At 44.8% G+C, this 23,094-nt stretch overlaps 1 protein-coding gene across 1 annotated transcript in view; it reads left to right on the top strand.

The window, feature by feature from the left end:
* BIRC6 (baculoviral IAP repeat containing 6) overlaps positions 1-23,094 on the top strand; it is a 367,036-nt gene that overhangs the window by 319,862 nt on the left and 24,080 nt on the right. The window contains 5 exon segments of the mRNA XM_038745922.1: positions 3,382-3,527; positions 4,035-4,145; positions 12,438-12,655; positions 16,541-16,702; positions 18,131-18,208. Of these exon segments, the coding sequence (XP_038601850.1) occupies positions 3,382-3,527; positions 4,035-4,145; positions 12,438-12,655; positions 16,541-16,702; positions 18,131-18,208 (715 nt within the window).

Raw genomic sequence — 23,094 nt, 5'->3', positions numbered from 1 at the left:
AGTCCATGTCCCAAATAGGGCTCATATATGGTCTTAATTCCCATTTTGCAGATGAGGGAACTGAGGCACAGGGAAGTTCAGTGACTTGCCAAAGGGCTCACGGCCGACAAGTGGCATAGCAGGGATTAGAACTCAGGTCCTTCCGACACCCAGGGCCGTGCTGTGTTCCTAGGCAACGCTGCTTCTCTGGTTACTGGCAAGACTCACTGCTAGGATGCATTTTTTTCCGATGTGTTATTCAATTAACTGTGAGTGATAAGAAGTAGTTTCCGACACTGCTCACATCCAGCCCTGTATATTTCACAGTCGGAATTTGCTCGACTCAGTGTTAGCCGAGTAGTGGGATTCACAATGTAGTGGGAATGTTTGCAGATGATTTGTGCAATAGCAACAACTTCAGTTACTCCTTCGTTTCCTTTAAGACAGGGACCACATCCAATCAATCAATCAGTCATATGTATTGAGCGCTTACTGTGTGCAGAGCACTGTACTAAGCACTTGGGAAGTACAAGTTGGCAACATATAGAGACAGTCCCTACCCAACAGTGGGCTCACAGTCTAAAAGACTAAAATCCAGTCTAAAATCCAGCTTCAACATAGGCACAAAGCGGTGGGTACAATGGTAGTGGCCGAGTTGGATTTATTATCTGTCACAAAGACCCACTGTAAGGTAGGTGCCCTGAACTGAACTAGTTTTTTCCCACAGAGTTCAGGATTCGAGCCAAGGTGTGGCCCTTCTTATGAGCAGGGCCTACATTTGGGGAGACCGTCCCCAAAAATTACTATGTTAGAGGGACTCTCAGCTGAAGCCACGGGTCAGATAATGAATACTTAGCTGTCAGCTGTACACAGGGAGTGAAAGTGAAGCAGCATGGTGTAGTGGGTAGACCACAGGTCGGCCATCTGAAGGACCTGGGTTCTAATCCTGTCTCCGCCACTTGTCTGCTGTCTGACCTTCACTTCGCTTCTCTGGGCCTCAGTCACCTCATCTGTAAAACGGGGATTAAGACTGTCAGCTCCATGTGGGATGTGGGTTATGTCCAACCTGATTAGCTTGTATCTACCCCAGTCTTAAGTTTCACTCTTGGTTTCAGAGTGTGTGTGACTGGTTTACTGGTTACCGTAAGGAGCTGAATCACACTGAATTTTCCTCCCATTTTAAAAGATGAGTGTGTTCGGGAGAATATTACACAGTCATACAGAACACCATCTTCCCTCGTGTTTTCCCTTACAAGGTGGAGATTTGTGAATGTGTGAAATAAGGGGTAATTTGGGAGTTTGCTGCAACAAATGCTGTGCACCTTTATCCTCCTTCTCCCTTCCTCTGCCAGTCGCCTGGGGTTTGAAAGCTGACCTCCTGGTAATGACTGTTGCCCATCGAGCCATTCATGAATGTGGATAGCTATCAAACTGTGCTCACAAGAGAATCCACTACTCCGGGACAGGCCATTCGCTTTGTTACTGAGTTCTGTCTTGGTCTGGAGTTGCCCAGTAGTTGGTGAAATCCCTGCTGCTGATTGTTGGCATTGACTCTTGCCTGAACTTAATCCATTCTGCGAGTGATTGTTTCAGGGCAACTGTTGTTGGGAAGTCATTTTTCTTCTAGGATACGAATGTCTGGAAGACTCAGCTTGCTGATATTATCCATTCATTCATTCATTCATTCAATTGTATTTGTTGAGCGCTGGAAAACTCAGCTTGCTATTATCCATTCATTCATTCATTGTTGTATTTGTTGAGCGCTTACTGTGTGCAGAGCACTGCACTAAGCGCTTGGGAAGTACAAGTCGGCAACAGAGACGGTCCCTACCCAACAACGGGCTCACAGTCTAGAAGGGGGAGAAAGACAAGAAAAGAAAACATGGAGACAGGTGTCAGAATCGTCAGAACATATAGAATTAGTGGTGCAAAGTTCAGAGATTAGATTCCAAGATCATATATTAAATTACCTTGAATCTTGTAGCAGTTTAGCATTTATACACTGTTTCAAATGGTCTAAAAGTCCTTTAGTGCCTGAAGAATTCAGTGACAGACGTATGTTTTGAGTAGCAAATAAGTAAAGGGGTCATGTCTAGGTGAATGAAATATATGTTTTTGAGTGAGTGCCTGTAGTAGTGAATAAACAGAGCACCTAGTGAGTTTGGTTACAACTTTCAGTTGACCCTGAATGAACTGCTACTTCAGTTAGGAGCTGGAGATACTCCTTCTAGAAGTATTCGTTATTTCATGTTCTTGAGTGAATAAGATGGTGACATCTAGAAAAATAATTTCACTGGAGTGTCATAGTTTAGTAGAGTATGAGGGGAAATTGTTGGTGAATCTAACGACTGTTGTTAAGATTCTTAAATCAATTATTTTGGGTAGCAATACTTGACAGTGTTAGATTAGGGATTTGGCAATCTATATTAAGAATATTAATATCCAGGTCAGAAAGGGAACAGGACTCCAAAACAAGCAGTAGGTGAGCTCTGACTAGATATTTGCATATAAGCCTTCCCCTTGTCAAACACTTTTGGAATATCCACTTTGAATTTTCAGTGTACCATTTTAGCTACCCCTGTTTACAGTTTGAGAAGTCACAGATTTCAGAAACTTTCAGCTAAGTCCCCTGCATAATGCAGTTACAGAAACAGGGCCATCTCAGCAACAGAGGTAGCTGGGGAGAGGCAGCCAGCTCGAGACAGGATTAGAAATTTGTTTCCATTTTCCCCAGCGCTTCTCAAATCTCCTGCACCGTGACTGTAGCCGGCCCCTCCCCAATCCCCTTTTTCCATGCAGTTTTGTCAGACGTAGGGACTTGCAGGACCTCAGACCCCGGAGTAGCATAGGGGAAACTGATGTATGTTTGCAGGAAGGAAAAGGTTGGGAGGTTTTTTTGTTTGTGGAGGAGTGGCATTGGGAAAAATCCATTCAATTTGATTGCAACCGAGTTTTTCATCAGCATTCTTTTTTTAATGCTGCTGACCACCCATGCCCATTTTCAAAGTTCAAGGAAGTAATTCTCCCCCAGGTTGGTTCTTGTGTCTGGGGTAGTGAGGATAATTTGATGAATTTTGCAGTTTCCTCAGCTGCAAAATGGGGATTCAATACCTGTTCTCCTGCCTATATAGACTGTGAGCCTCATGTGGGACAGGGACTGTGTCTGACCTAATTAACTTGTATGTCCCCCAGTGCTTAGCACAGTACTTGACACATGGTGAGGGCTTAACAAATACCATATTTTTTTAAAAAAAATGACTCCTTGGTGATGATAAATGACAATCGCGTCACTCCTTCCACTACTGATCGGGTCAAAGTAATATTCATCTTGCTGCAGCTGAGTTGTGTCAAGTCCTGTAGTTTAATGTTTTCCTCTACTCTTTCTCCATTCAAAAATCTCAGGTCCAAAAAAGATAAAGCAAAAACAGGAGTGAAACCAGATGCTTCTGATCAAGAACCTGAGGGACTTACTCTGTTGGTACCAGATATCCAAAAGACGGCTGAGATTGTTTACATTGCAACCACCAGTTTGCGCCAAGCAAATCAAGGTAATGCAGTGCAGCGCTACTTAATGGTCCCTTGTATTAGAATAATATGCTCATTTACCCAAACATTGGTTGTCTGAAATCCAGCTTTAGAACTCGGATTGGTTGGTTTGGCTTTATCTTCCATTACTTTTCACAAGAGATCCTGTGTACATAGCATACATTTAAAGCTAAAAGCATACTCTAGGGTAATAATTTGTCCTTTTTAAATTAATTCTTAAAAATTGAAAAGGTGAGAGATGCCAATGCTGTTGTTACTATTTTTACTGATCATGGGAGTTTGGTGCATGAAAAATCAATGGATGTGTCTATGGAAAATCCTGCCAACTCTTGTCAGAAATTGTTTTAAAACTCATGGGATATTTGTAGCCCTGCCTTAAGTGCCTGAACTGGGGGTGAAGGATTGCTCTCCCAAAAAAATTTCTGAAAACCGGAGGTCAGGAGGTGACTGAAATGATTGCTGAATTTTATGGGACCAGCCTTTATCTGTTTTGAAATATTAAATTACAGAAAAGAAAATGGCCGAATATTCCAAGAAGGCTGCTGTGAAACCCAAACCTTTGTCCATATTAAGGTCCCTTGAAGAAAAGTATGTGGCTGTAATGAAGAAATTGCAATTTGGTAAGTAAAAAAAATCTTTGTTGGGGTAGGAAAAGGTATCATCCTGCAATTGATTTGTTTACAACCTTGTGGTTTCCTGACAGGTTACTGGGGTATTTCTCTTTCTTGGGTTATTTCAGTGTAAAATGGGCTTCATGGGAAAATCTGAAATAATGTTGTTTATTTTTTGTGTACTATGATTTGTAGTCCTTTTCTTTCTCCATATTAACAGGCTTGAGATAGGGCAGTGATGAGATTGCTGTTTTAGCAGATGAGGAAATTGAGGAGTAGACACCACGTACTGAGTCTGAATAGTGGGATTTGAGAAAGCCTAATCTTTGAGTTTGTACCCACTAAACGCTCGCATTTGATTCTGCAGTACTTTGCTTTTTTTTCCTTAAGTCAAACCATGCTGGCACTCTAGACTGTGAGCCCGTTGTTGGGTAGGGACCATCTCTATTTGTTGCCAACTTGTACTTCCCAAGCACTTTGTCCAGTGCTCTGCACACAGTAAGCGCTCAATAAATACGATTGAATGAATTGTTATCCGTACTGTTTGTCGAGTCCCTATTTTGGACTTTCCAATATGCTTCATGCTGTACTAGGTATATCAGTCAAACTGACAGTATTTGTAAATGCTAACTCTGTGCAGAGCACTCCTAAGCGCTTACACGGTGGGGGACAGCTGAAAACCAGTGTTCCTGCCCTCAGAGTTTCCAAGATAGCAGGGGAAGGCAAGTAACCCAGAGGCGATAACCATGGGAAACATTAACATGGGGGTTGCATTTCCCAGCCCCCCCACTTTATATTCCTTCATTGCCACTTCAGCCCTTCCTCTCCACCTCAATGCTGAACTCCTTGTAGCCCCCCAGAGCGATTTTGTGCCTATCTTTATGTATTTTACTTCTTCCTCCTCTCTGTGATTCATTTGTGTACCTCTACCTCCAGATTGCGAGATTTATACAGCACTGGAGGGCAGGATTTACGTAGGCACTCTCCCAAACGTTCAGTACACTGCTGTGCACATGGTGGGCACTCAGTTAATAGTATCGATTGACTGAAGGAACAGATCTGGGACACTCGGGCGAAGCCCCTTGAGTCCCCTGACCCTGTAAGGAAGCGCTGTCACCAGGGCGTAGCGGCGTCTGCCCCATTTCAGTCAGCTGGGGACTTTTTGCTGCCTCAAACGACTGCTCGTATTTATCGATCAATTGGTGGTATTTATTGAGTACTTAACTGCTTAGAGAGTCCTGGACTGAGCAGTTGGGAGAGGACAGTACAGTAGACTGTACTCTCTCCATCCCCCCGTCTTACCTCCTTCCCTTCCCCACGGCATATATATAGAGAGAATGTGTATATATATAGATATAGATATAGATAGATATCTATATATAGATATCTATATATATAGTATATAGTAATATATAGTAATATTAGTATATAGTATTAGTATATAGTACATATAGTATAGTATACTAGTATATAATAGTAGCATATAGTGTATATAGTAGTATATATAGTATATATATATGTATATATGTTTGCACATATTTATTACTCTATTTATTTTACTTGTACATATCTATTCTATTTATTTTATTTTGTTAATATGTTCGGTTTTGTTCTCTTGTCTCCCCCTTCTAGACTGTGAGCCCACTGTTGGGTAGGGACTGTCTCTATATGTTGCCAACTTGTACTTCCCAAGCGCTTAGTACAGTGCTCTGCACACAGTAAGCACTCAATAAATACGATTGCTTGATAGACTTGGTAGACACGATCCCTGGCCACAAGGAATTTGCAGTCTAGTGGCACTATTTTTTAACCTTGAAAAAATCAACCCATTCCGACGCCTGAGGCTTTCAGCATCACAGCTGAGGTCCTGGGCTTTTTTCTAGAGTTTCGCATTCTTCTCGGTGCCAAAGTTGCTCACCCACACCCTCCGTGGGAGCCAAGACCGTCGCCGTATGTTCAGGTGCTCTCTTCGGGGCCTGCCAGGGAATGGCAGTGAATCGGCTTCATCAGCGTAGTCTAGCAGATGGAGCACCGGCCCGGGAGGCGGAAGGACCTGGGGGTCTAATCTCGGCTCTGCCATTTGTCTGCTGGGTGACCTTGGGTAGGCCACTTCACCTCTCTGGGCCCCAGTCCCCTCTTCTGTTAAATGGGCATTAAGACTGTGAGCTCCATGTGGGACATGGACTACGTCCAACCTGATTAGTTTTTATCTACCCCAGCGCTTAATATAGTGCCTGGCACAGAGTAAGTGCGTAACAAATACCATAAAAGATAAAAAAGAAACTTTACATCCCTCTGACTGCAAACTGCTTTCCCCTCTAGTTTATCTGACTCTGCCATGGTCCAAAGTTGGGCATGCTTCGATTTTCAGATTCATTAGATTTTGAGCAGTATTGGACAAACGATTCTGCAAATGTTCATTTTTGCAATATTGGTGGAAAATAACCTGAAGCCTTCTCCCACGAGCAAACAGATATTTCCCCGATTTTTGTCCTTAGGTGACAGAGAAGCAGCATGGCTTATTGGAAAGAGCACAGTCTGGGGAGGAGTCAGAGGTCGTGGTTCCAACCCCGGCTCCTCCACTCATCAGCTGTTTGACTTGCCCTTCTCTGGAACCTTTCACTGTGCTCTTTCAGAAGGGCCATACAGTTACGATCATTATTTGCCGAAGATCTGTTTTAAATTTTCATAAGTCATCCGGGAGCGTTTTTCTTTCCCCTTTGAATTTTTGCAACTCTCCCCTCATTTCTCTTGGAGGCAACTCTAGGCCAAAAGTCATGTATGCCCCGGTTCTGTACAGCAAACTTTTAGTTTTCCATAGATTGCTTTCCCTTAGTCTGTGCTGCGCATTCTTCTCTGTTAAGCTGTTTTAGCCACTGATTTATGCGTTGGGTGACTTTCCTTTTCCCTCCCAGCCTGTAACAGGCCTGGTTCAGGGGGGTGGTTGCCAAATCAGTCAATCAATCAATCGTATTTATTGAGCGCTTACTGTGTGCAGAGCACTGTACTAAGCGCTTGGGAAGTACAAGTTGGCAACATATAGAGACAGTCCCTACCCAACAGTGGGCTCACAGTCTAAAAGAGTCATTACGCTGAGTATTTTCTCTTATACTAAAGTCCCATCTTAATCCAGTTTCCGTTCATTGGAGCACTGCTTAAATTGTTTACAGGGTATTTGGGCTTTAGTTGGGTCTCGGTAATATTTTCAAGATGGTACCTCCTGAAAACATTAAAATCAAATTTGCCCTTGAGTTTTTAGGAAAGGAGCAGGACTTGGGGCATTGAACTGGTACCTTCCCAGTGCCACAAGCGGACCAACTATTTTAAAGGAAATCCGTGACTTCAGAATGACCACGAAGCTGAAGCGTGTACTCTCCTCCTGTATGAAAGGCCTGAGGGGAGGGATGAAGGGTGCTGGGGTGCTGGGGAAAGGAGCAGGAGACGTGAGGAAGGGCAGAGCTGAACAAAAAAGGGCTCTGCTTAACCCCAAGGTACATCTCAGGAGCTCGTGAGGGACGGGGTTCAGAAGCCACAAGGGCCCTGGGACTTCAGACTCTTGGCTGAATGGCCAAGTTGCTTCTAGCAGATGGAGGGAAGGGGTGGGGTTGCCGTTTAAGTAATAATCTCATTCAGCTACCCAGTGAGCGACCTAAAATGGTGTGGTATTGTTATGCCCATTTTGGCTCCAGAGAATCTTCCACTGGCACCTGTATCTCTCCTCTTCGCGATCATCTTTAAGATTCTCCTCCATCTGGCCCAACGTTACCTTTGTCTCTGAACTCCTTTCCCCTTTCCCTGCCCAGCTCACTCTTAATAATGATCATTGTGATGTTTGTTGAGCACTCAGGCACTGTGCTAAGCGCTGGATAGATACAAGCAAATCAGGTTGGACACAGTCCCTGTCCCTCGTGGGGCTCACAATCTCAATCCCCATTTTACAGATGAGGCAACTGAGTCCGAGGTCACACAGCAGACAAGTGGCAGAGCCGGGATTACAACCCCATGGCCTATCCACTATGCCCTGCTGCTTCTTTCCTGCCAAGCCACCCTTCTTGACTCTCCATCCCCTCGCTCATGTTGTTCTTCTAGCTTGAAACTCTCTCGCTCCTTACGAGACAGACAGACCCACCCAGCTCTCCCCACATTTAAATCCCTCCTAAAATCTCAGCACCTCCAACACTCCGTTCCCGATTGATTACCCTGCCTCCAGACCCATATCATCCCTTCAGCTCACTCTAGTACTTATGTCTTATCCCCCCCATTGCATTCTTGCTTGTATGTGTATTCAGTTTGTAATTTTGAAAAGAAAACCACTCCCAGATGACTTTTGAAAACTTGAAATCGATATTCCGCAAAGAACAGTCATAACTGTATGACACTTGCGAAAGAGCCAGTGGTTCTTTTGTCTCCCTCGTTCAAGTGCGATTCATTCTTTCAATCGTATTTATTGAGCACTTACTGTGTGCAGAGCACTGTACTAAACGCTTGGGAAGTACAAGTTGGCAACATATAGAGATGGTCCCTATCCAACAGCGGGCTCAGTCAATCAATCAATCGTATTTATTAAGCGCTTACTGTGTGCAGAGCACTGTACTAAGCTCTTGGGAAGTACAAGTTGACAACATATAGAGACAGTCCCTACCCAACAGTGGGCTCACAGTCTAGAAGGGGGAGACAGACAACAAAACAAAACATATTAACAAAATAAAATAAATAGAATAAATATGTACAAATAAAATAAATAAATAGAGTAATAAATACGTACAAGCATATATACAGCTGCTGCGGGGAGGGGAAGGAGGTAAGGCAGCGGGGAGGGGTAGGGGGAGGAGGGTGAGAGGAAGGAGGGGGCTCAGTCTGGGAAGGCCTCCTAACCTAAGTGTTGGGAAGGAAAAAAAATTCCACAATAAAATAAATGACTTAGAGGAAAGCAAACTGTAACAGATATAGGACACTAGTAAGGAGCATATGAAAGAAAAAAGCTAGTACAAGAAAGCAGGTTGTTCTTCAGAGGGACATTTTAGAAAAGGAACAAACTATATCATAGTAAAGCTGGTTACAGGATATCAAGTCGACCAAGCCCAGAACTATACTAACTACTACACGGAAAGCAAAAGAACTAGCTACCAAGAATGGAAACTAAGCTAGATCACTAAAGAGAACCAATGAGGAGGCTCATGAATTTACAAAATTAGAAAAGCTCAAGGCTAAAAGCGTGACACCAGCATTCATTCATTCAGTCGTATTTATTGTGATCTCCTTGTGGGCAGGGAACATGGAACATTTTTATCCTGACCTCCCTGAGGTGCCTAATTCAGTGCCCTGCAGCAAATGAGCACTCTAACTGCTGCCACCACTACTAAGAACTCGTTAAGGTCCCACTCACTGGCAGAGCCAGGACCAGAGCCCAGATCCTCCAGTTCCCCATCCGCCGTTTTTTCCGCCAGATTGCTTTGATTGAACGTTTTCCGGGTTTGATTTGCTTACCACAGTTCCCGGTATTTATAAATGAAAAGCATTTCTCTGTCAGCTCACTGTTGGAAAAATTGAAAATTGCTGGGAATTTCAAAGACGTCATTCATTGATTGTGTGTCTGTGGGGAACATGCCCATGGCATGGAACATTGAATTTCAATTAGGTGGGAAGAGATTTTCTAGGGATTCTGCCTACCAGTTCATGTTTACCAAATTTGAGCCCTAGTTCAAAATCTGAAATTGGTCAAAGATGTTGTGGCAGAATTGCATGCTGGTGCCCGAGGTATGTGTATTATATGAAGTGGTCTTTTCTTAGTATTTAAGGCAGCATTGTGGCTTAGTGGAATGAGCCCAGGACCTGGATTTTAATCCTGGCTCCACTGCAAACCTGCTGTGTGACCTTGGGCAAGTCACCCAACTTCTGTGCCTTAGATCCTTATCTGTAAAACAGGGATTCAGTAACCGTTCTTCCTTCTGCCAAGATTGTGAGCCCCTTGTGGGACAGAGACTCTGTCTGACCTGATCATCTTCTGCCTTTCGTAGAGCTTGGGACCGCACTTAGCACATAATAGGCACTTAACAAATGTCCTAATCATTATTACTGTTAACATCATTCATTCATTCATTCAATCATATTTAGTCAGTGCTTACTGTATGCAGAGCACTCTACCGTGAGCTTGGAAAGTACAATCGGCAACAGAGAGAGACAATCCCTGCTCACAGTGGGCTCACAGTCTGGAAGTGGGGAGACAGACATCAAAACATTCACTTGTTGATTCATTCAGTCATATTTATTGAGCACTTACTGTGTGCAGAGCACTGTACTAAGCGCTTGGGAAGTACAAATCGGCAACATATAGAGACGGTCCCTATCCAACAACGGGCTCAGGTTCCAGACACTTGAACGGAAGATTGGAAAGTAGGTCAGATTGTTGTGGATGCGGTTACTTGGCCCCTGTAGCCCTAACTCCTGGTGACCTTAGTCAAAAATCTAACCAACTTTTGAGTTGGTGCCAGTATTTGATTAGCTGCTGCTACTCCTAAGAACTTTTGAAATCATCCAGCTCTTGATCTTTGGAGTCTGGCTGCTTAACTAAACTCATTTTATATGTGATTGCAAAAATGCAAATGCAGCACAAAAATGTGATTGCATTGAGGTGGTGGGGGAGGATTCTGTACATTTTCTGTGCTGTACGCATCATGTTCTTATTATTTCTCCGTATTGCTATACTCTTCTCTTCCTTTCTACCCAAATGATCACCTCCCTAGCTCAAGTTCTCATCACCCTCATCCCTCTTCATTCTATTCTACACTTCACATCATCTTCTTAAAACCTTACTCTGTCGACATCTATTACCTCCTCAAGAATCGCCAGTGGCAACCCAAGCAAAAACGCTTCGTGAAAGAAGGGAAGATCATTCATTCATTTATTTAATCTTATTTATTGAGTGCTCACTTTGTGTTAAGCACTTGGGAGAGTACAATACAACAACAAACACACATTCCCTGCCCACAACGAACTCAGAGTCTAGAGATAATGACTGTTACACCGAAAAAGCTATATACGGGTAAACCCAATCAGTGGTATTTATAAATATTTATAGAGAAAGAGCATGGGCCTGAGAATTTGTGTTCTAATCCCAACTCCACCACAGGTGACCTTGGGGAAATCCCTTCACATCTCTGAGATGTATATATGGGATTCCTCTGCAAAGAGATGGAAGTCAAAGCCATGGGACAGAATGAATTTTCCAAGGGAGTGGATGTAGATGGGGAATAGAAGGGGACGGAGAAGGAATGGTCAGAGAGATAGGGGGAAAACAAGGAGAGGACAGTGTCTGTGAAACCAAGAGAAATAGGATGGTCCACTGTGTGGAAAGCAGCTGAGCGGTCAGTGGAGAATGCTGTATTTGGCAAGAAGAAGGTTATTGTTCCCCCTCGTCCCCATCTCCACCCCCCCCATCTTACCTCCTTCCCTTCCCCACAGCACCTGTATATGTGTTTATATGTTTGTACATATTTATTACTTTATTTATTTTACTTATACATATCTATTCTCTTTGTTTTATTTTGTTAATGTGTTTGGTTTTGTTCTCTGCCTCCCCCTTCTAGACTGTGAGCCCACTGTTGGGTAGGGGCTGTCTCTATATGTTGCCAACTTGTACTTCCCAAGCGCTTAGTACAGTGCTCTACACACAGTAAGCGCTCAATAAATACAATTGATTGATTGATTGGTCACCTAAGAGGGGAACATTCCCACGGAGTAATGGGGTGGAAACCAGCTTGGAGGGGATCAGAAAGAGCATTGGAGGAAAGGAAGTGGAGACAGCAGGTGCAACAACTTACAAAGTGTGGAGAGGAATGGTAGGAGGAAGATGGGATGGTAACTGGGGGGAGGCATGAGGGTCAAGGGAAGTGGGTTTTTTTTTTGAATAGGGGATGCTTGAATGTGTTTGAAAGCCGTGGGGATGAAGCCATTGGAGAGTGAGTGGTTGAAGATGGCAGTCAAGGAGGAAGGGAGTGAAGTAGTTTTTGGTTCTTCACTGTTCCAGTTGTTACAGCTGTCCCAACCTTCTAAGATCGATAAGGGGGATTCTGCCCTCCCCGCTCCAGGGAAACAGTGTTCACCCAGTCTTTAGCAGGGGTTGTAGAGGGGTGTTGGTCCTGGAGGAGTTCCAGGTTAAGTGGGTATAGGACTATTTTTAGAGATATAGATATATACAGTATATATAGTATATGTATAGTCATGTATATTTGGAATTTATCCTGAGTCTTGGTTTGTTTTTGCCTCCTAATGCATTTGTTTTTGGTGTTTTTTCTCCTCCAGACACTTTTGAAATGGTTTCTGAAGATGACGACGGAAAACTAGGTTTCAAAGTCAATTACCACTACATGTCTCAGGTTAAAAATGCGAGTGATGCGAACAGCGCTGCCAGAGCCCGGCGCCTAGCCCAGGAAGCTGTGACCCTTTCCACATCACTGCCACTGTCGTCGTCTTCCAGCGTCTTTGTCCGCTGCGATGAAGAGCGACTTGACATCATGAAGGTAGGAAGTGGAGCTACCTTCTGGCAGCTTCATAAGAATTCTTATGGCACCAAGCGGACAGAGTCCGGGCCTGGGATCTGGGGGACCTGGGTTCTAATCCCGGCTCCGCTGTGTGACCTTGGTCAAGACTCTTCCCCTTTCTGTGTCTCAGCCCATCTGTAAAATGGGGATAAAATTCTTGTTCTCCCTCCTAGTTAAACCATGAGCCCCAGTGTGGGACAGAGACCATGTTCCACTTAATTATCTGGTATCCCCGGAAGTGCTTAGTTCGGTGCTTGCAAGGAGCAAATGCTTAATAAGTACCACAGTTATTATTGCTACTATTAGCAATACTTAGGTAGTTTTTTAGGTACACCACACTCGGGCCTAATTAAAGTTTTTATTGCTACTACTGGGTTATGTAGCCTATGGATTGCCAGGCATCTGGGAGTCTTTTGCCTTTCTCGACCAGTTTGTGTAGTTCCTTAATCAGTTAGTGGCATTTAGTTAGCTCTCACCGTAGGCCGAGTACTGTACTCAGCACTTGGGAGAGAAGGTAGAGTTGGTAGACATGATCCCTGCCCTCTAGGAGCCATCTAGGGCTCTCATTCAAACCCAGTCCTCCACCCATCTTTCCCATCAATGTAGACAATACCACTATCTTCCCTACCTCAGGATCCCATAATCTAGGCGTTGTCCTCAACTCATCTCTCTCACCCAGCCCACACATTAAATCTGTCACCAAATCCCGTCGGTTCTGCTTTCACAACATCGCTAAAATCCTCCCTGTCCTCTCCATCCAAACTGCTGCTATACTGATCCACGCACTTATCCAATCCTGCCTTGATTACAGTATCAGCCTCCTTGCTGGCCTCCCTGCCTCCTGTCTCTCCCCGCTCCAGTCCGCACTTCACTCTGCTGCCCAGATCATTTTTCTACAAAAAAAATTTAGTCACAGCCTTCACACTTCTCAAGAACTTCCACCTCTGCAGCAAACGGAAACTCCTTACAATGGGCTTTAAAGCCCCTCAGTCAGCATGCCCCCTCCTACCAAACCTTGCTGATCTCTTTCTACAGCCCAGCCCGCACACTTTTCTCCTCTAGCTCCAGCTTGCTCACTGTGCCCCAATCTTGTTTCACTCGCCGCCGATCCCTTTCCCACCTCCTCCCCCAGGCCTGGAACTCCCTCCCTTTCCATATACGCCAGCCCACCACCGTCTCCACCTTCAAAACATTGTTACGGTCACATTCCCTCCAAGAGGCCTTCTCTGATTAAACCTTTGTTTCCCCGGCTCCCTCTCCCTTCTACATCGTCTGTACACTTGAATCTGGGACCTTTGAGCACCTCAGCCCCATTGCACTTGTGTGCCTTATCCACAATTCATGCATTTATATTGTCTGTCTGTCTCCCCCTCTAGACTGGAAGCTTGTGGGCAGGGAATGTACCTGCCAACTCTGTTGTTTTTGTATTCTCCCAGGCGCTTAGTACAGTGCTCTGCATCCAGTTGGAGCTCAGTAAATAAATACCACCGATTGATTGATTGTTTGGTCCACTGAAGCCTTAAAGAGGAGGTTCCGAGACAGTCATCTCTCTTTTTGTTCAATGTGATTGTAGCCCGACGGGTCACGACTGTTGCTCTGAAAGTCAAAAATCAGAATTCTCTCCCCCTGGCCATCCATGGAATTTTATCTGGGTCCTGGATCTCTATCATCATCATCAATTGTATTTATTGAGCGCTTACTATGTGCAGAGCACTGTACTAAGCGCTTGGGAAGTACAAATTGGCAACATATAGAGACAGTCCCTACCCAACAGTGGGCTCACAGTCTAAAAGGGGGAGACAGAGAACAAAACCAAACATACTAACAAAATAAAATAAATAGAATAGATATGTACAAATAAAATAAATAAATAAATAAATAGAGTAAAAAAAATATGTACAAACATATATACATATATACAGGTGCTGTGGGGAAGGGAAGGAGGTAAGATGAGGGGGATGGAGAGGGGGACGAGGGGGAGAGGAAGGAAGGGGCTCAGTCTGGGAAGGCGTCCTGGAGGAGGTGAGCTCTCAGCAGGGCCTTGAAGGGAGGAAGAGAGCTAGCTTGGCGGATGGGCAGAGGGAGGGCATTCCAGGCCCGGGGGATGACGTGGGCCGGGGGTCGACAGCGGGACAGGCGAGAACGAGGTACAGTGAGGAGATTAGCGGTGGAGGAGCGGAGGGTGCGGGCTGGGCTGGAGAAGGACAGAAGGGAGGTGAGGTAGGAGGGGGCGAGGGGATGGACAGCCTTGAAGCCCAGGGGGAGGAGTTTCTGCCTGATGCGCAGATTGATTGGTAGCCACTGGAGATTTTTGAGGAGGGGAGTGATATGCCCAAAGCGTTTTCATTTTTAAAATGAAGATCCTAGGTATAGGACCTGGGAGATCCTTGTGGAGCAACAAAACTGTCAGAGTTTTGTTGGTTTGACTTTCACCGTTAAGATGAACCCTGGCCTCTGAAACATTGCTTGTTCATTTGCAGAATCCTGTTTTGGAAGGGGCTCTGGAGGAATGTCCTACTAGGAATGTTCTCTCCTAGTTCTCTAGCAAGATATAGTAGCCCCAACAGAAGAGTTTTTCTTTCTGGACAGAACCTCTCCCGGAACGGGGGCGGAGTTTCCCTTTGTGGTTAATCTGTAAATCCTTGGAAGCAGACTGGCCTAGTGGAGAGAGCATGGGCCTGGAAGGTTGAGGACTTGGGTTTTAGTCCTGGCACCACCACTTGTCTGCTGTGTGACCGTGGGCAAGTCACTTAACTGCTCCGTGCGTCAGTTCCCTCATCTGCAAAATAGGGATTCAATACCTACTTCAAATGAAAGCCCCATCTGGGACTTGATTATCTTGTATCCACCCTAGCGCTTAGTACAGTGCTTGACACGTAGTAAGCATTTAAAAAGTACCACAATTATTACAACTGCTGTTCCTGGAAGCCAGAGCTATCACTACTGACTCAACACCTGAGATTCTCTGTAAGGGAAATGCTTCGTTTTCATCCTCGGCATCTTCAACAACATTATTTCACTGTACTAAGTCCTGGACCCAGCTGATTTTTTTTTTTTTTTACTCATTCCCATCCCACATCAATAAGTCATCAGCATCGCAAAGAAGCCTCTTTGCCTTAACGAGTCAATTACTGGTTAAGAGGAAATAGGGTGAAAATCAATTTCCTCCCTCCCTCTCCCTTGCCCCATATTTTGGAGCTCCTGGAAATGGACAGTACTCCTTGGAACGACAGCGCATCTCCGGTTTTCAGTGCAGGTGGGAGGGCAAAGAGAGACTCGCTGAGGATGGAGTTGAAAATCAATGGAATCTCACAGAGTAGGAGAGGGGCGAGAAGAGCGTGAGGGGAATCTGTACTGATGAAATTAGACTTTTCTGCTGGGGCATGTTGAGTCATTTAACCTTTCTGGGTTCACTTTCTGAATATATAAATGAGAAATAGTACCCGCTGCCCCTTATGTCGTAGGGTTTATGAAGTCATCTGAGATCATTGATTTGAGACCCTTTTGATAAAACAAAAGCACTGTAAAAATTCAGGGTATTGTTATTGTTACTGTCATTATCATTACATATTTGCTCAAAAGATTTGCACACCCACAAAATATGTGGTAGTAAGTGTGGAAGAGCTTAATAGTAAAACAGTCACCTGATACAGAAGTGATCACAAAGCCTCCTCCTAATGGGTGGTGGCTCTTCGTTCGATCGAACAATGATAGAATTGTTTCAGAGGACATAAAAAATGCAAAAATAACTTGATTTTTTTCCTTAAACTTTTAACTGGCGATGCATTCTTGACTTCAATCCGGCAATAGAGTCCAGTAGCCATTTCAACCAAACTATAACATGTAATCTCTTTGTGCCACTAGGTTCTCATAACCGGCCCGGCAGATACTCCTTATGCAAATGGATGTTTTGAATTTGACGTCTATTTTCCACAAGATTATCCAAATTCGCCCCCCCTTGTCAACCTGGAGACGACCGGCGGGCACAGTGTGCGGTTCAATCCAAACCTTTACAACGATGGCAAGGTAACGTCCTTGGCGAGCCTTCTCTGTCCTGGTTGGGGACTCTTCCCGAGTCTGCGCCTCCGGCGGGCCTGGGCTAGGTGAAATTCCAGTTGCGTCCTTACACCGTCTGGGCCCGTGTCGGGGATGTGGGCTGACTCGGCCCAGACAGTGAACCCTAGAGGAGTGGAAACGTGGCGTGGGGAGGAAAGAGCCCGGAGACCATAGCCCTGAGGTCCTTATAATAATAATAATAATAATGGCATTTATTAAGCGCTTACTATGTGCAAAGCACTGTTCTAAGCACTGAGTGGCTTCCTCTCCTACCCTCCCACCACCCCCAGCAGCCCTGGCCAGGGTCCTCTGAGGGTTGGGGCTTTCCTCCCAACACAATCTGGGTTCTGCAGCCTCCTAGCCTGTGACACCCCTTGGCACCATGTTTACACCCGTGTGTGACCTTGCCTCCACCTTCCTTTTCTGCCTCCATTATTACCCCTGGGGCTAAGCAGGTGCTCCCCGGAGATGTGAGGTAAACGAGGAAGGTGAAAAGGGCAGCACCAATCTCCCTTTTTGCTGCCGAGGGACTCTCCTTCACATCAGCAGCATCCCCTCAGCTAACCGAGGAAAGATCCACCCACAACCCGAGCTGAAGCGGAGGTGTCGCTTCAGCTCCTTTTTTCAGAGGGGGTTTTTGATGAGGAGCTCGTCAGTCTACCGAAAGGCGATTGCTGCTGTTTGAGACAAGGAAACGCAGCGAAGGAGAATCTTGCAGTAACAAGGGGGTCTGTCTTCTAGGAAGTGGGCTGAATGACTTGGGTGAAGATGGTCTTGTCCAAACTCCCCGAGCCCCGTGACTCAGTTCTAATCCTCAAAACAGCCTTTTATCCACACTTTGAGTGGAACGATGTACTTTTTCCATAATTACTCAACACACTTGGGCCTACCGACACCCAGGGCGACCCTAAGATCAAGGATGTGTTTCCAGGCTCACCTTTCTCTCATCCCTTTATAGACTCCAGCTGCTCAGTAGCCTGCCAGCAAGAAAACACCAACTGCATCTCCAACCATCAGAGCCTCCCACCTCCACAAAGCTTCTTCTCATTTGCCCCCATCATTGTCCCTCTTTTCCCTCTTCGCCCCAACCCAGTTCTCTCCCCTCCATGTAAACCTAACAGCCCAGTAATCTCCCCCAGAGAGCTGTTTTTTTGGAAAGCGTTTATCATTTTCTGTGAAAATAAACTGCCATGCCACACAGATTATAAAAAATCTGTTGTTATTGTTGCCGTTTTGGTCCATATCTGAAAATGCCAATGCATTTCAACAGCCAAAGCCTCCTGGGGTTCGGTCTAGTGTGGCACGTGCCAATTCTTCTGAGTTGCTGTTTTTTAAGTTTGGGTGTAGCTCATGTCCGCTTTGCCTTGCAGTGTTTTACAAAGCTTGGTCTCTCTTCAGGTTTGTTTAAGCATATTAAATACATGGCACGGAAGACCAGAGGAAAAATGGAATCCTCAGACGTCAAGCTTTTTGCAAGTAAGTAGCTTTATTCTGCCTTTTGGCTTTGACAGAATGCCACATATAGTAGGTGAGAGAAAATCTTGCTTTAGAACTACCCCCGTATTTACAGGCTGGATCTTGTTAAAGTTTAGATCCCTCTGACCTGGCCGGGACATGGCATTGCGTATACCAATAGACGCATCATTTCGGCTCTCACTTGAGGTCCCAAATGACAAAACATCACAGCCTAGAGGGAAGGGCATGGTCCTGGGAGTTAGAGGACCTGTGTTCTAATCCCAGCTCCTCCGTTTGTCCACCATTTGGCCTTGGGCAAGTCAGCTTCTTATCTGTAGAGCGGGAATTAAGACTCTGAGCTCCATGTGAAACATGGGCTGTATCTAATCTGATTAGCGTGTATATGTCCCAGTGCTTAGTACAGTGCCTGGCATATAGTAAGGGCTTAATACCGTTTTAAAAAAAGATAATAGGATAAAATGAACATCATCCAGGGCTGCCCAGTGCTGACTCTGCAGCTGTCGACATAAGACTTAAAATGCACATTGAATAGTATCGGTTCTCTCAGAGAGAGCAAGGGGGTTGTCTGGAAAAAGAAAGCCATGCCATTCATCAGTGGTATAATGGAGCATAGGCTGGGATTGTTCATTCATTCATTCAGTTGTGTTTATTAATAATAATAATAATAATGGCATTTATTAAGCACTTACGATGTGCAAAGCCCTGTTCTAAGCGCTGGGGAGGTTACAAGGTGATCAGTTTGTCCCATGGGGGGCTCACAGTCTTCATTTTCAGTTGACAGATGAGGGAACTGAGGCCCAGAGAAGTTATGACTTGCCCAAAGTCACACAGCTGACTTGGAGTGCTTACTTTTATTGAGTGCTTACTCTGTGCAAAGCACTGTACTAAGCACTTTGGAGAATACAAAATAACAATAGACCCATTCCGTGCCCACAATGAGCTCCTCTAGAATGGCCGGCTATGTGCCTCCAAAGCCACGGATAAGTGGGGTGGGCCCTTCTCCACGGGCGATCTTGTGGAAGAAACAATTAGCTTCGAGACACTGAGTCAAGTATTAGAAGCTACTAGAGGCTTTCAAGAATAAATGGGACTTAGTAAAAATCATTTTACTTGTATAATAAACCTGCTGCAGTACTAAATGCCCACCTGACAGGAGGCCATCCTGAACCTTTGGGAAGCCGGGGGCAGACCAGGCTCAGAAAACTTGGGGTCGATTCCTTGTTCTGTCCATCCCTTGTTTGGATCCTTGCAGCACTGATTTTGGGACTCGTAAATCCATTTTTGCAACGCCTCTGTGCCTCAGAAGCAATCAAAATTCCTTCTTGTCCTCATTATTTGAATCTGGGTTTGGTTTTTTGTTTTGTTTTGGGTTTTTTTTTGGTGATTATCTGTAACGAGAAATTCTATACACGTATATGAACGGGTGACTAAGCAGTGCCTCTCTTCCCAGCACGCAAATGACAAACTCAACGGTGGCATCCAAGAATTAAATAGAAAATCATTGATAGGTTTTCACCTGTTCAGGACAGCCCAGTACTTTTTATTCTCAACTTGTCTAATTCTGGAGAAGCTTTCAGGATTCCAGTTTTAGCAGCTGCCGCTGTTTGCATTTTGAGATGTTGTTAGTTGTAACGTAAGCTGGTTGGCTTGGTAAATATGGTATTAGACATGTTTTTCAGGATCTGCCATTCTTTGTGTATTGATAATCAATTTGAAATGTGTTTTGTCTTTCAAGTTCTCTTAGGGGTATTGGTTGTGATGGTGACCTAGCTCTTCCCTCTTTAATTCATTTCAGGGGTGATTGTGTGTCCCCATTTATTTCGCACTGTGTCTTTGGAATAAGGAAAGTGGATTTCATTTTGTCCCTGGAGTCTGTGTCTGAGAAAATTCATTTCCATGAAGCATTGCTCCATTCTTTATTTACTAGAAGTATTTTCTAATCAGTCAGTGATATTTACTGAGCACTTGCTATATTCATTCATTCATTCAGTCGTATTTATTGAGTGCTTATTGTGTGCAGAACACTGTACTAAGCGCTTTGGAAGTACAAGTTGGTAACATGTAGAGACGGTCCCTACTCAACAACGGGCTCACAGTCTAGAAGGGAGAGACAGACAACAAAACAAAACATGTAGGGAGGTGTCAAAACCGTTAGAATAAATAGAATTATAGCTATATGCGTATCATTAATAAAATAGAGTAGTAAATATGTACAAGTAAAATAAATAGAGGAATAAATATGTATGAGTATATACAAGTGCTGTGGGGAGGGGAAGGAGGTAGGGCGAGGGGGGTGATGGGGAGGAGGAGGGGAAAAAGGGGGCTCAGTGTGGGAAGGCCTCCTGGAGGAGGTGAGCTGTCAGTGGGGCTTTGAAGGGAGGAAGAGAGCTAGCTTGGCGGATGTGTGGAGGGAGGGCATTCCAGGCCAGGGGAAGAGGACAAGGTTTGGGAGGGAAGATAAGGAGCTCAGTCTTGGACATACCGAGTTTTAGATGGCGGGCAGACATCCAGATGGAGATGTCCTGAAGGCAGGAGGAGATACGAGCCTGGAGGGAGGGAGAGAGAACAGGGGCGGAGATGGGGATTTGGGTGTCATCATCGTGGAGATGATAGTTGAAGCCGTGGGAGCGAATGAGTTCACCAAGGGAATGAGCGTAGCTAGAGAACAGAAGAGGCTATATGTAGAGCGCTCTACTAAGCACTTGGGAAAGTACAGTGCAGCAGAGTTGGTAGGCACGTTCCCTGCCCATAATGAGCTTAGAATCTAATGGTTGAATTCCCTGCCCCTCCTTTGCCAGCTACAAGTAAGGAATAGCTTTTCCATTTTGCTACTAATTTCACTGAGGCGGATTGGGATGGAGGTGATTGTTGTGGGTATAGTCATTCTGGTATTTGTTAAGCACTTACTATGTGCTGAACACTGTTCAAAGCACTGGGTTAGATACAAGATAATCAGGTTGTCCCACAGGGGGGCTCACAGTCTTAATCCCCACTTTACAGATGAGGTAACTGAGGCACAGTGAAGTTAAGTGGCTTAACCCAAGGTCACACAGCAGACAGGTGGCAGAGCTGGGATTAGAGCCCACGTCCTCTTGACTCCCAAGCCCGTGCTCTTATGTAGTGTGTGGACACTGGGATACCCCAAAGAGTCTTAACCGATAATAATAACAATTGTGGGATCTAAATGCTTTCTGTGATGCAGGCCCCAAGGTAGGTACAAGATATCTTACAAGATACAAGTTATCTTGTACCTCCCAGTTCCCACATGGGGCTCACAGTCCAAGTAAGAGGGTGAACTGATAGATATTCAACAGTTATTGGGCAGCAGTGTGGCCTAGTGACCCAGGTCTGGAAATCGGAGGACCTGTGTTCTAATCCCGGCGCCATCACTCGTCTACCGTGGTGACCTTGGGCAAGTCACATCACTTCTCTGGGCCTCAGTTACCTCATCCGTAAAATAGGGATGGAGATTGTGAGCCCCATGGGGAACACTGACTGCACTCAACCCGACTCCCTTATATCCACCCCAGCGTTTAGTCCAGTGCCTGGCCCATGGTAAGTGTTGAACACATGCCACAAAAATAAAAAAAAATCCCTGTTTTACAGGTCAGGGAACTGAGGCACAGAGGAGTTGTCTGAGGCACAGGGTCGCACAGACAAGTGACGAGCTGGGTTTAGAACCCAGGTCCTCTTGACTCCCAAGCCTCTGCTCTTTCCATTAGGCCACCCTACTTCTCTATTTTCACAGGATACTCAAATTATAAATTTGGCCAAAGTGCAGAACTCAGAGAGAAACATTAATTCTTTCCCGTATCACTGGGCAAACATTTTCCCCTTCACAGCTCTCATATGTTAGCTAGCTGCTTGAGTATTTACGTTAAGCAGCAGACGTTTGCCTGCAGTGAATTTTCTCATGGTAGATTAAAATCTCTATACTGCTGGAGTCATAATAATGTCGCTTCATAACATGACTCAAGGATGTGTAGGAATCTGGAGACTCGGAGACCCCTTCTCTGCATTAACTCTTGCAGTGCACCGGGGCCAGCGTGAACATTTATTTATTTGGTATGGCACAAGAACATGAAACTACTTAAGGGCTCAGTGGGGAAGGGGGAGGGAGAAGGAGCTTTCGTGCAAGAGCTCAAGTCCAGCGCTTAGTACAGTGCCTGGCACATAGTAAGTGCTTAAAAAATGCCATCACTGTTGTTATTACTGAATTCAGGGCATACATTGCAGGTGATGTTTTAGTGACTACAGTTCACAAAATAGACTGTCATGAAATAGAAAATGTAGTATGCTGTAGATGGATGTGAGATTTTTAAAAAAAGGGATGTGTTGGCCTAAAAGTCTTCCCCTTCTGAGAGATGGGCAGTCAAACAGATTTAGCTCATTTACCAGGAGACCAGCCAGGTTTCTGGGAAGTTTTTGGAAAGTGACAGCACGGTTCTATCAATCAACCAATTAATGGTGTTTATTGAGCGCTTACTGTGTGCAGAGCACTATATTTACCCTTGGGAGAGTACAGTACAACAGTGTTAGTAGGCTCCTTCTGTGTAAATAAAGCAAGCTATGTTGTGACCGAGCATTTACTCAAAAAATATTCAACTTGGGCTCTTAGAAAGCTTCATCATATTTTATTCCATTGTAAAACTAAATCCCTCTAGTTATGAAAACTGAAACGAGTAAACACCGTCATCTTCAAGGGATCATTGCCGATGTGTCATGCCAGAAGTTGATTCAATCAGGAAAATGGTATTTAGTGCACATTTGCTGAGTGCAGAGCACTCTGCTAAACGTTCCTGAAATAGCCGGTCTGAAGTTTGATCAACAGTCTTGTCTTTGATATCTGAGGGATAAGTGAGGGGAGCGGTTTAAGGAAAGTGCTT

Source organism: Tachyglossus aculeatus, chromosome 1 (genome assembly GCF_015852505.1).
Source record: "Tachyglossus aculeatus isolate mTacAcu1 chromosome 1, mTacAcu1.pri, whole genome shotgun sequence".
Lineage (NCBI taxonomy): Eukaryota > Metazoa > Chordata > Mammalia > Monotremata > Tachyglossidae > Tachyglossus > Tachyglossus aculeatus.
This window is presented reverse-complemented; position numbering and strand designations above follow the sequence as displayed.